Genomic DNA, 12,425 nt, shown 5'->3' with positions numbered 1-12,425 from the left:
TCACCAACTGCTAAAACAGACAGACAACAGTTACTTTGATCCTTCTTGCCTTACTGTGAGCTGTGACGGTAGGGAACCTCATGGCTGCTGCACTCAACGCTTTCATTCATTCTCTTGTTTCAAAACAGGGATTCATTGAGCTGCATGGGAGATGAATTCTGTCATTAGAAACGTTGCCACCAGGCTTAAGAAATATATTTATAACTCATTTCTTTCAGGAAACAGGTTTCAAGATCTCCATCAGAAGTCTTTTATTAAGATAAATCACAGCTTTGTCAGGTTCTCCAGAAGTACTCTTATTTTTAACTCCCAAGGAGAAGCGCAGTAATAGAACTAAATGAACCTAGTAAGTTATTTTCTCTCTAATGGCACCTGTCTTTATTCATAGGAGTCCGGTCTACGTATTTCCTGGGCTTCCCTGGTGGCTCAGGTGGTGAAGAATCTGTCTGCAATGCAGGAGACCTGGGTTCCACGGCTGGGTTGAGAAGATCGCCTGGAGAAGGGAATGGCGACCTCTTCCAGTATTCTTGCCTAGAGAATTCCACGGACAGGGGAACTTGGAAGGCTACATAGTCCATGGAGTCACAAAGACTCGGACACAACTGAGCAACTAATACACGTATTTCTTACTATTTGCTTCGTAGAAGCAATCATTCATAGCCTTTTATAGCACTTTCTGAAGAACGTGTGGTGCCTTTTTCTTTGTTGTAAGCTGCACTAGGTCTTGGTTGCCACACATGGGATCTTTAATTGTGGCGTGCAAACTCTTACTTGCAGTGTATGGGATCTAGTTCACTGGCCAGAGATGGAACCCAGGCCCCTGCATTGGGAGCAGCCACTGGATGACCAGGGAAGCCCTCTAAAGAACTCTTCAAGTGCAACTTTCTGGATGTTCGCAGCAGCTCCGGGCAGTCCTAGTGATGACACTGTTCTGCACTCCCGAGCCCGTGTCCTCCCCGAGGGACACAGGGGCCAAGCGAGCAGACAGATGCTACCCCAGCGTCAGACCGCAGGGCCAGACTGGCTGTGTAAACTCCCTTCCAGTGATGTCCTCTTTTTACCGTTCCTCTGGTAAATTCAGTACTGTTTTCCTTGGAGCGTGTGTTTAAAAAGGAAATCCTAGATGTGTTCCAACATTACTGCCCACTTTGAGGTGGACTGATATCTACCTAGGACTTGTTTATTAAACCCACCTGCCTGAGTACTGTGACTTGACTGGAGTTTTCTTGAAGTCACTCCTGAAGCATTGTGATGGTTTTGTCTGACATTAACAGATTTTTAAAAATGATACGTGTTGGCGTATGGCTATGAAGAAAGGGGAGAATCTGTTGCTATTGCAAACCAATTATGGAGGCAACTTAAAAAGGAAATCTGAATTGTAACTGTGTTTCTATTTATGTAAAATACGGTCCTTACCTTGCAGTCTGTAGTTGATGTGCACAGACACAGCAGTGGCTCGCGGGTTGCTCTTCTGCCATCTTCCTGTCCTCCTTCAGTCCCTGCATGTGTATAGGAACTTCAGTGAGATAATGGGGCATTTAACAGAGATTGCTCTGCGCAACACTGTCTTTAGTGTTTCTATTTTAAATTTGCTAGGCTGTTAATTTATATGCAAATAAAAGACACAATAAGAGAGTTCTGTGCCTATTGTGTATACGTAACCTGAAAGTAAATGCAGGATATTGATCCCAGAGGGAAAATAAGTTAGAGCGTCTGTGTTCAAAGATTTTTGAAAGTTCTTATTTCAGGCTGAACCGTTGTTGGTGACCCGTGAAAGTCGCTCAGTCATGTCTGACTCTGCGAACGCAGGGACTATACAGTCCATGGAATTCTCCAGGCCCGAATACTAGAGTGGGTAGCAGTTCCCTTCTCCAGGGGGTCTCTGCAACCCAGGGATCGAACCCAGGTCTCCTGCATGCCAGGTGGATTCTTCACCAGCTGAGCCACCAGGGAAGCCTGAACACTTATCAGCAGTTAAGGATTTAACAAATGCTAGATTGGAAAGATAAAATAATAATCCTGCTACATTAAAACAGATTTTCTTAAGTTCAAATTTTTTCAATGCAGTTGTAGGGAAGAAGTCTTTCCCCCTTATGGACATATCAGTATGTTAATGCCTAAGAAGTCCTTTTTCGAAAAGTTACAAAAAAGAAAAAAGGCGGAAAATTATGCCAATAAGGCACCACATGATGATGCAAAAAGATGGATACAGACAAGGAAAGAAGGAATAAAAACTAAGCATTATGCTAATGGGAAACCATCAGGCAAGTTAATTCGGGGGGCGGGGGGAACCTAATGGAAAACACTTGCTTCTATGCCATAAACCATCTTTGAATTCAGGTTTCATTGGATTTTTCACGATAAACGTTTCATCACCTATACGTTGGCTTGTCGTCTACTTTGTGCAAAAGCCTGGAGCTCCTAACTACTAGGGGGTCTCCCATCCAAGTACTAACTAACCCTGCTTAGTTTCCCAGATCAGAAGACATCTGGCCCGTTCAGGGTGGTATGATCTCATCAGAGGGAGGCGGCTGGCGCCAGGCGCCTTCAAAGCCCTGCGCTGCGCCTCCCTCTCGCTCTGACGTGCCGGTCGAGCCAGCCCGGGCCGCACCTTCCCACGGGGCGCGCGCTGCACTTGAGCCGCACGACCAGCAACCGAACTCGGGCCGGCCAGGCCCGGCAGCCCGGCCGACGCCGCCCCGTCCCCGCACACCGCCACCCTGGCAAGCAAGCCTGGCCCGGCCCGGGGGCCCGGAGGGTTGCCGGGACCACGAGCGGCCGGCCGGTCGGGCGTGCAGGCCTGGGCTGGGGGTTGGGGTGAGGGGCGCGGAGGTCTCGGCGCCCACCCACCCTGGGCCTCTCCAGGCCCGCCCCCCGCTCAGGTCCCGCACCCACCCCTCCGGATCGCTGCTCAGGCCCAAGTGGCCCCGGAGGTGTCTGGCTTGCGGGCGGGCCGCCGCCGGCGACTGGAGCGCGGCAGCCCCGCCCCTTCGCCCGACCGCGGCCCCCCCCTTGTCCCCACGCCGCCCGCCAAGCACAGGACCTTCCTGAGAGAGCGGACGAGCGACAGGCAGGGGCACGGACACGGACACACACACATAGACACTCGCACGCACCCAGGCCAAGGGAGACAGCCGGCCGGCGCAAGCTCCTCAGCCAGAGCCAGACCCACAGCGCCTGTGAGAGGCCGGGGGTCAGGAGACTCAGAGGCAGAAAGAGACGAAGGTTCAGAGACAGACTCCCAGACGGCCAGAGGGAGATGAAGACAGACACGCGCGCGGACACACACACGCACACACACACACACACACACACAGGTGGAGACACACAGAGGGAGACAGACACGGGAGAGAGGATGGCATCCGATCCGAGACAGACACACTGGCACAACCGTGACCACCCCAGAGAGAGGCCCTGCGGAAGAAGCCGCTTCCCCAAGGGAGGGGGCGTTCCCTTGGGGCGGCCCAGGCTGGACGCGGTGCCCCGGGGCTGGCAGTCCCCCGTGGGGTCCCCAAGACTTCCTCGCAGCCGAAGTCTCAAAGGTCCCCTTCAGCTTGGCTACCTAAGGCAAGACCCAGCCCCCGCCCCCAGACCAGAGGGTGAGTGTGTGAGAGTGTGTGTGTGAGTGTGTCGGTGGGCCAGGCTGTGGTCAGGCCGACCGGGGCCCGGGTGCATACCCACGATGGACGGGGGAGGGTGTGGAGGCGTGGGGGTGGGGCTGGGGGTGGGGAATCTGTGTGGTCCTCTTGCTGTCTCTCTCTCCCTCTTTCTTCTTCTTCTTCTTTTTTTTAAAGGTAAGATGTTTTTATTGAAATATTGGGAATATTCTCTGTACAGCAGCAGTCTCACTGAGAGGCAGTTTTGCCTCCCAAGTAACATTTGACAATGTTTGAGGACATTCTTGATTGTTAAATCTTGGGGAGGGGTGTTATGAGTATCTCATGGGTAAAATACACAAATGAACAATACTTCGGTTCAATTCTAAACACAGAGAATGTGCCAAATTCTCAAGAAACATTGTTCATATACTTAATTGAGTTAATTTCCAAGGTCCTTATGCCTAGAGTAAGTAATCCAGAAACCACACCGTTTCTCGCCTAGCTTTACGCGGGACACGTGGGAGAACAAAAAGGAAGGTTTCACTCCATTCAATGACCTTAGTTTTCTCAGATGCAGTTTTCATAAGCTCACAAACTCCCGACCCACTCACCCTCCCCTGGGGTTGCAAATCTCTCCTTGGAGAAGCCAAAACAAAGAAAGCCCAATCCCGCACGGTGATCAGCGAAGTGCTGAGGAAACCGTCCCTCGGGGTTTCAAGGCGCTGCTCCCGCAGAGGGCCTGCCCACCTAATCACTGCCGGGCAAATGAAGGAGTCCAACCTGCTCGAGAAACGCTCACTCAAGGGAGGCTTTGACGCCAGAGCCCCGGGCCCAGACCCCACAGAGAGCAATCCCTCCTCAGAGCCTCAAGGGCCAGGCCTCGGGGCCCGCTCCCCCAGGGCAGAAGGCGCGCGCTAGGGCGCGAGACTGGGGCGCCGAGAGGGCCTGGGACGCCCCGCGCACCCGCCCACCCGCCCTCCCAGAGTGGAGGAGGAGCCCGCCGGTCTCCGGCCTCCACCACCCCGGCCCCCGACTTACCGCGGTGCGCTGGGGGAGGGAAAGTGTCAGGAGTGAGGGGCTAGGCCGCACCACCACCCGCCGCTCAGAGAGCAGCGCGCGGCCGCCACGAAACCGTCGCCGCCGCCGTCTCCAGCACCGATACCGACCGCCGCTCCGGGCGCAGCGCGTAGGGGGCCCGACTGCGTCGCACGCCGCCCGCCCGCCTTCAGAGGCTCGCTGCGCGCGCTCCGCCCTCGCTGTCTGTGCATTGGCTGACTCCGCCACCACTCTATCTACATCCGCCCTGTTCTTCACTGGACCACGGGGCTTTTGAAACCGAACGTGAGGGTTGTGAGGGTGGTCTCTGCCAGACTAGGACTCTCTCCCCTCTTTCTGAGTCTCCCTTCCCTGTGCTTTGCAGCTCTTCACCTGTCCGGGGCGGGGTGTGTCTGTGTGTTTCTGTGTGTTTCTGTGTGTGTCTTTGTGTGTCTGTGTGTGTGTGTGTGTGTGTGTGTGTGTGTGTGTGTGTGTGTGTGTGTGTGTGTGTGTGTGCGCGCGCCCGCGCGCGCGCGCGCGAACGGTCGCCTGGGAGTACTGGGCTGGGGCTCGGGCTGGGGCAGCCCCCGGGACTGCCTGAGGCATGCCAAGGGAGCCCCAGATGGAGACCCGACTGTCATCTGGTTTCCTGGAAGCCAAATCCGGAGGCAACCCAGGCCTGCGGCGGGAGTCGGGGCCCCGGCCACCCACCGGGGGAGGGGCTGGGGCTGCGGGGACCCAAGAGTTGGGCCGCTGCTGTCTTCGAGGGCCGCCGGCAGGCCGGCTGGCCGGCCGGCTGGAAGGCAGGCGACGGCTCTGAGTGCGCCAGGTGCGAGGGGCCAGGGGCAGGTGGGGCTCGGGGCGGCCAACCGCGCCGGGGGAGCCAGGGCTAAAGGACAGGGGAGGCAGGAAGCCTACAGCACCCGGTATTCCCAGGCGGTCTCCCACCCAAGTACTAACCAGGCCAGACCCTGCTTCGCTTCCCAGATCAGACAAGATCTGGCGCGTTCAGGGTGGTATGGCCCTAGACGGAGGTGGCTGCAGCCAGGCGCCTTAAGAACCTTAAGAGCCCTGCGTTGCGCCTCCCTTTTGGTCTGACTTGCCTGCCGGTCAGGCCAGCCGGCCACACCTCTCCAAGGGCCGCGGGCTGCACTTGAGCCGCACGACCTGCGACCGGACTCCGGTCAGCCAGTGCCGGCAGCCCGGCGGCCGTCCGACGCCGCCCGGCCTCCGCACACCGCCAAGCCCGGCCAGAACCCGCCTGGCCCGGCCCGGGGCCCCGGAGGGCTTCCTGGACCCCGAGTGGCCGGCTGGCAGTGCATGCCTGGGCCTGGGGTTGGGGTGAGGGGCGCGGAGGTCTCGGCGCCCTCCCGCCCTGGGCCTCTCCAGGCCCGCCCCCTGTCGGCGCCCGCGCCCCGCCCCACTCGCCTTCCAGGCTCAGGGCCACGTGGCCCCGGAGGTGTCTGATTCGGGCCCGCCGCGGACCGCGGCCCTCGGTCCTCTGAGCCTCCCGCGGGCGTAGGCATAGCGCAGCCGGGGCCCTGAGCGCCCATCCTGCCCGGCACCTGCCCGGGGCCCAAACCCACCGCAAGCCCCCGGCGCCGTCCACCGGAGCGCCTCAGCCCCGCCCCTTCGCCCCACCGCGGCCCCCCTTGTCCCCACGCCGCCCGCCAAGCACGGGACCTTCCTGAGGGCCTTCAGACTCTTCCTTAAAGAGTTCTACGTGAATTGAAGACAGGATCTACTGGATTGTCACCAACTGCTAAAACAGACAGACAACAGTTACTTTGATCCTTCTTGCCTTACTGTGAGCTGTGACGGTAGGGAATCTCATGGCTGCTGCACTCAACGCTTTCATTCATTCTCTTGTTTAAAAACAGGGACTCATTGAGCTGCATGGGAGATGAATTCTGTCATTAGAAACGTTGCCACCAGGCTTAAGAAATATATTTATAACTCATTTCTTTCAGAAAACAGGTTTCAAGATCTCCATCAGAAGTCTTTTATTAAGATAAATCACAGCTTTGTCAGTTTCTCCAGAAGTACTCTTATTTTTAACTCCCAAGGAGAAGCGCAATAATAGAACTAAATGAACCTAGTAGGTTATTTTCTCTCTAATGGCACCTGTCTTTATTCATAGGAGTCTGGTCTACGTATTTCCTGGGCTTCCCTGGTGGCTCAGGTGGTGAAGAATCTGTCTGCAATGCAGGAGACCTGGGTTCCACGGCTGGGTTGAGAAGATCGCCTGGAGAAGGGAATGGCGACCTCTTCCAGTATTCTTGCCTAGAGAATTCCACGGACAGGGGAACTTGGAAGGCTACATAGTCCATGGAGTCACAAAGACTCGGACACAACTGAGCAACTAATACACGTATTTCTTACTATTTGCTTCGTAGAAGCAATCGTTCATAGCCTTTTATAGCACTTTCTAAAGAACGTGTGGTGCCTTTTTCTTTGTTGTAAGCTGCACTAGGTCTTGGTTGCCACACATGGGATCTTTAATTGTGGCGTGCAAACTCTTACTTGCAGTGTATGGGATCTAGTTCACTGGCCAGAGATGGAACCCAGGCCCCTGCATTGGGAGCAGCCACTGGATGACCAGGGAAGCCCTCTAAAGAACTCTTCAAGTGCAACTTTCTGGATGTTCGCAGCAGCTCCGGGCAGTCCTGGTGATGACACTGTTCTGCACTCCCGAGCCCGTGTCCTCCCCGAGGGACACAGGGGCCAAGCGAGCAGACAGATGCTACCCCAGCGTCAGACCGCAGGGCCAGACTGGCTGTGCAAACTCCCTTCCAGTGATGTCCTCTTTTTACCGTTCCTCTGGTAAATTCAGTACTGCTTTCCTTGGAGCGTGTGTTTAAAAAGGAAATCCTAGATGTGTTCCAACATTACTGCCCACTTTGAGGTGGATTGATATCTACCTAGGACTTGTTTATTAAACCCACCTGCCTGAGTACTGTGACTTGATTGGAGTTTTCTTGAAGTCACTCCTGAAGCATTGTGATGGTTTTGTCTGACATTAATAGATTTTTAAAAATGATACGTGTTGGCGTATGGCTATGAAGAAAGGGGAGAATCTGTTGCTATTGCAAACCAATTATGGAGGCAACTTAAAAAGGAAATCTGAATTGTAACTATGTTTCTATTTATGTAAAATACGGTCCTTACCTTGCAGTCTGTAGTTGATGTGCACAGACACAGCAGTGGCTCGCGGGTTGCTCTTCTGCCATCTTCCTGTCCTCCTTCAGTCCCTGCATGTGTATAGGAACTTCAGTGAGATAATGGGGCATTTAACAGAGACTGCTCTGCGCAACACTGTCTTTAGTGTTTCTCTTTTAAATTTGCTAGGATGTTAATTTATATGCACATAAAATACATAAAAAGAGAGTTCTGTGCCTATTGTGTATACCTAACCTAAAAGGAAATGCAGGATATTGATCCCAGAGGGAAAATAAGTTAGAGCGTCTGTGTTCAAAGATTTTTGAAAGTTCTTATTTCAGGCTGAACCGTTGTTGGTGACCCGTGAAAGTCGCTCAGTCATGTCTGACTCTGCGAACGCATGGACTATACAGTCCATGGAATTCTCCAGGCCCGAATACTAGAGTGGGTAGCCGTTCCCTTCTCCAGGGGGTCTCTGCAACCCAGGGATCGAACCCAGGTCTCCTGCATGCCAGGTGGATTCTTCACCAGCTGAGCCACCAGGGAAGCCTGAACACTTATCAGCAGTTAAGGATTTAACAAATGCTAGATTGGAAAGATAAAATAATAATCCTGCTACATTAAAACAGATTTTCTCAACGTCAAATTTTTTCAATGCAGTTGTAGGGAAGAAGTAGTTCCCCCTTACGGAAATATCAGTATGTTAATGCCTAAGAAGTCCTTTTTCGAAAAGTTACAAAAAAGACAAAAGGCGGAAAATTATGCCAATAAGGCACCACATGATGATGCAAAAAGATGGATACAGACAAGGAAAGAAGGAATAAAAACTAAGCATTATGCTAATGGGAAACCATCAGGCAAGTTAATTCCGGGGGGGTGGGGGAGGAGGAACCTAATGGAAAACACTTGCTTCTATGCCATAAACCATCTTTGAATTCAGGTTTCATTGGATTTTTCACGATAAACGTTTCATCACCTATACGTTGGCTTGTCGTCTACTTTGTGCAAAAGCCTGGAGCTCCTAACTACTAGGGGGTCTCCCATCCAAGTACTAACTAACCCTGCTTAGTTTCCCAGATCAGAAGACATCTGGCCCGTTCAGGGTGGTATGATCTCATCAGAGGGAGGCGGCTGCCGCCAGGCGCCTTCAAAGCCCTGCGCTGCGCCTCCCTCTCGCTCTGACGTGCCGGTCGAGCCAGCCCGGGCCGCACCTTCCCACGGGGCGCGCGCTGCACTTGAGCCGCACGACCAGCGACCGAACTCGGGCCGGCCAGGCCCGGCAGCCCGGCCGACGCCGCCCCGTCCCCGCACACCGCCACCCTGGCAAGCAAGCCTGGCCCGGCCCGGGGGCCCGGAGGGTTGCCGGGACCACGAGCGGCCGGCCGGTCGGGCGTGCAGGCCTGGGCTGGGGGTTGGGGTGAGGGGCGCGGAGGTCTCGGCGCCCACCCACCCTGGGCCTCTCCAGGCCCGCCCCCCGCTCAGGTCCCGCACCCACCCCTCCGGATCGCTGCTCAGGCCCAAGTGGCCCCGGAGGTGTCTGGCTTGCGGGCGGGCCGCCGCCGGCGACTGGAGCGCGGCAGCCCCGCCCCTTCGCCCGACCGCGGCCCCCCCCTTGTCCCCACGCCGCCCGCCAAGCACAGGACCTTCCTGAGAGACCGGACGAGCGACAGGCAGGGGCACGGACACGGACACACACACATAGACACTCGCACGCACCCAGGCCAAGGGAGACAGCCGGCCGGCGCAAGCTCCTCAGCCAGAGCCAGACCCACAGCGCCTGTGAGAGGCCGGGGGTCAGGAGACTCAGAGGCAGAAAGAGACGAAGGTTCAGAGACAGACTCCCAGACGGCCAGAGGGAGATGAAGACAGACACGCGCGCGGACACACACACGCACACACACACACACACACACACAGGTGGAGACACACAGAGGGAGACAGACACGGGAGAGAGGATGGCATCCGATCCGCGACAGACACACTGGCACAACCGTGACCACCCCAGAGAGAGGCCCTGCGGAAGAAGCCGCTTCCCCAAGGGAGGGGGCGTTCCCTTGGGGCGGCCCAGGCTGGACGCGGTGCCCCGGGGCTGGCAGTCCCCCGTGGGGTCCCCAAGACTTCCTCGCAGCCGAAGTCTCAAAGGTCCCCTTCAGCTTGGCTACCTAAGGCAAGACCCAGCCCCCGCCCCCAGACCAGAGGGTGAGTGTGTGAGAGTGTGTGTGTGTGAGGGTGTCGGTGGGCCAGGCTGTGGTCAGGCCGACCGGGGCCCGGGTGCATACCCACGATGGACGGGGGAGGGTGTGGAGGCGTGGGGGTGGGGCTGGGGGTGGGGAATCTGTGTGGTCCTCTTGCTGTCTCTCTCTCCCTCTTTCTTCTTCTTCTTCTTTTTTTTAAAGGTAAGATGTTTTTATTGAAATATTGGGAATATTCTCTGTACAGCAGCAGTCTCACTGAGAGGCAGTTTTGCCTCCCAAGTAACATTTGACAATGTTTGAGGACATTCTTGATTGTTAAATCTTGGGGAGGGGTGTTATGAGTATCTCATGGGTAAAATACACAAATGAAAAATACTTCGGTTCAATTCTAAACACAGAGAATGTGCCAAATTCTCAAGAAACATTGTTCATATACTTAATTGAGTTAATTTCCAAGGTCCTTATGCCTAGAGTAAGTAATCCAGAAACCACACCGTTTCTCGCCTAGCTTTACGCGGGACACGTGGGAGAACAAAAAGGAAGGTTTCACTCCATTCAATGACCTTAGTTTTCTCAGATGCAGTTTTCATAAGCTCACAAACTCCCGACCCACTCACCCTCCCCTGGGGTTGCAAATCTCTCCTTGGAGAAGCCAAAACAAAGAAAGCCCAATCCCGCACGGTGATCAGCGAAGTGCTGAGGAAACCGTCCCTCGGGGTTTCAAGGCGCTGCTCCCGCAGAGGGCCTGCCCACCTAACCACTGCCGGGCAAATGAAGGAGTCCAACCTGCTCGAGAAACGCTCACTCAAGGGAGGCTTTGACGCCAGAGCCCCGGGCCCAGACCCCACAGAGAGCAATCCCTCCTCAGAGCCTCAAGGGCCAGGCCTCGGGGCCCGCTCCCCCAGGGCAGAAGGCGCGAGACTGGGGCGCGAGACTGGGGCGCCGAGAGGGCCTGGGACGCCCCGCGCACCCGCCCACCCGCCCTCCCAGAGTGGAGGAGGAGCCCGCCGGTCTCCGGCCTCCACCACCCCGGCCCCCGACTTACCGCGGTGCGCTGGGGGAGGGAAAGTGTCAGGAGTGAGGGGCTAGGCCGCACCACCACCCGCCGCTCAGAGAGCAGCGCGCGGCCGCCACGAAACCGTCGCCGCCGCCGTCTCCAGCACCGATACCGACCGCCGCTCCGGGCGCAGCGCGTAGGGGGCCCGACTGCGTCGCACGCCGCCCGCCGTCAGAGGCTCGCTGCGCGCGCTCCGCCCTCGCTGTCTGTGCATTGGCTGACTCCGCCACCACTCTATCTACATCCGCCCTGTTCTTCACTGGACCACGGGGCTTTTGAAACCGAACGTGAGGGTTGTGAGGGTGGTCTCTGCCAGACTAGGACTCTCTCCCCTCTTTCTGAGTCTCCCTTCCCTGTGCTTTGCAGCTCTTCACCTGTCCGGGGCGGGGTGTGTCTGTGTGTTTCTGTGTGTGTCTTTGTGTGTCTGTGTGTGTGTGTGTGTGTGTGTGTGTGTGTGTGTGTGCGCGCGCGCGCGCGCGCGAACGGTCGCCTGGGAGTACTGGGCTGGGGCTCGGGCTGGGGCAGCCCCCGGGACTGCCTGAGGCATGCCAAGGGAGCCCCAGATGGAGACCCGACTGTCATCTGGTTTCCTGGAAGCCAAATCCGGAGGCAACCCAGGCCTGCGGCGGGAGTCGGGGCCCCGGCCACCCACCGGGGGAGGGGCTGGGGCTGCGGGGACCCAAGAGTTGGGCCGCTGCTGTCTTCGAGGGCCGCCGGCAGGCCGGCTGGCCGGCCGGCTGGAAGGCAGGCGACGGCTCTGAGTGCGCCAGGTGCGAGGGGCCAGGGGCAGGTGGGGCTCGGGGCGGCCAACCGCGCCGGGGGAGCCAGGGCTAAAGGACAGGGGAGGCAGGAAGCCTACAGCACCCGGTATTCCCAGGCGGTCTCCCACCCAAGTACTAACCAGGCCAGACCCTGCTTCGCTTCCCAGATCAGACAAGATCTGGCGCGTTCAGGGTGGTATGGCCCTAGACGGAGGTGGCTGCAGCCAGGCGCCTTAAGAACCTTAAGAGCCCTGCGTTGCGCCTCCCTTTTGGTCTGACTTGCCTGCCGGTCAGGCCAGCCGGCCACACCTCTCCAAGGGCCGCGGGCTGCACTTGAGCCGCACGACCTGCGACCGGACTCCGGTCGGCCAGTGCCGGCAGCCCGGCGGCCGTCCGACGCCGCCCGGCCTCCGCACACCGCCAAGCCCGGCCAGAACCCGCCTGGCCCGGCCCAGGGCCCCGGAGGGCTTCCTGGACCCCGAGTGGCCGGCTGGCAGTGCATGCCTGGGCCTGGGGTTGGGGTGAGGGGCGCGGAGGTCTCGGCGCCCTCCCGCCCTGGGCCTCTCCAGGCCCGCCCCCTGTCGGCGCCCGCGCCCCGCCCCACTCGCCTTCCAGGCTC

The 12,425-nt window shown here is 57.3% G+C and overlaps 1 protein-coding gene and 2 pseudogenes across 1 annotated transcript in view; all 3 read right to left on the bottom strand.

The window, feature by feature from the left end:
* LOC122688277 (liprin-alpha-1-like) overlaps positions 1-88 on the bottom strand; it is a 51,342-nt gene extending 51,254 nt beyond the window's left edge. The window contains 1 exon segment of the mRNA XM_043894176.1: positions 50-88. Coding sequence (XP_043750111.1) covers positions 50-82 — 33 coding nt within the window. The 5' untranslated portion in view covers positions 83-88.
* Positions 89-5,545: 5,457 nt separating this feature from the next.
* On the bottom strand, positions 5,546-5,664 carry LOC122688897 (annotated as a pseudogene).
* Positions 5,665-11,897: 6,233 nt separating this feature from the next.
* LOC122688887 lies at positions 11,898-12,016 on the bottom strand (annotated as a pseudogene).
* Between the last annotated feature and the right edge of the window lie 409 nt (positions 12,017-12,425).

This window comes from Cervus elaphus, chromosome 33 (assembly GCF_910594005.1).
Source record: "Cervus elaphus chromosome 33, mCerEla1.1, whole genome shotgun sequence".
NCBI lineage: Eukaryota > Metazoa > Chordata > Mammalia > Artiodactyla > Cervidae > Cervus > Cervus elaphus.
This window is presented reverse-complemented; position numbering and strand designations above follow the sequence as displayed.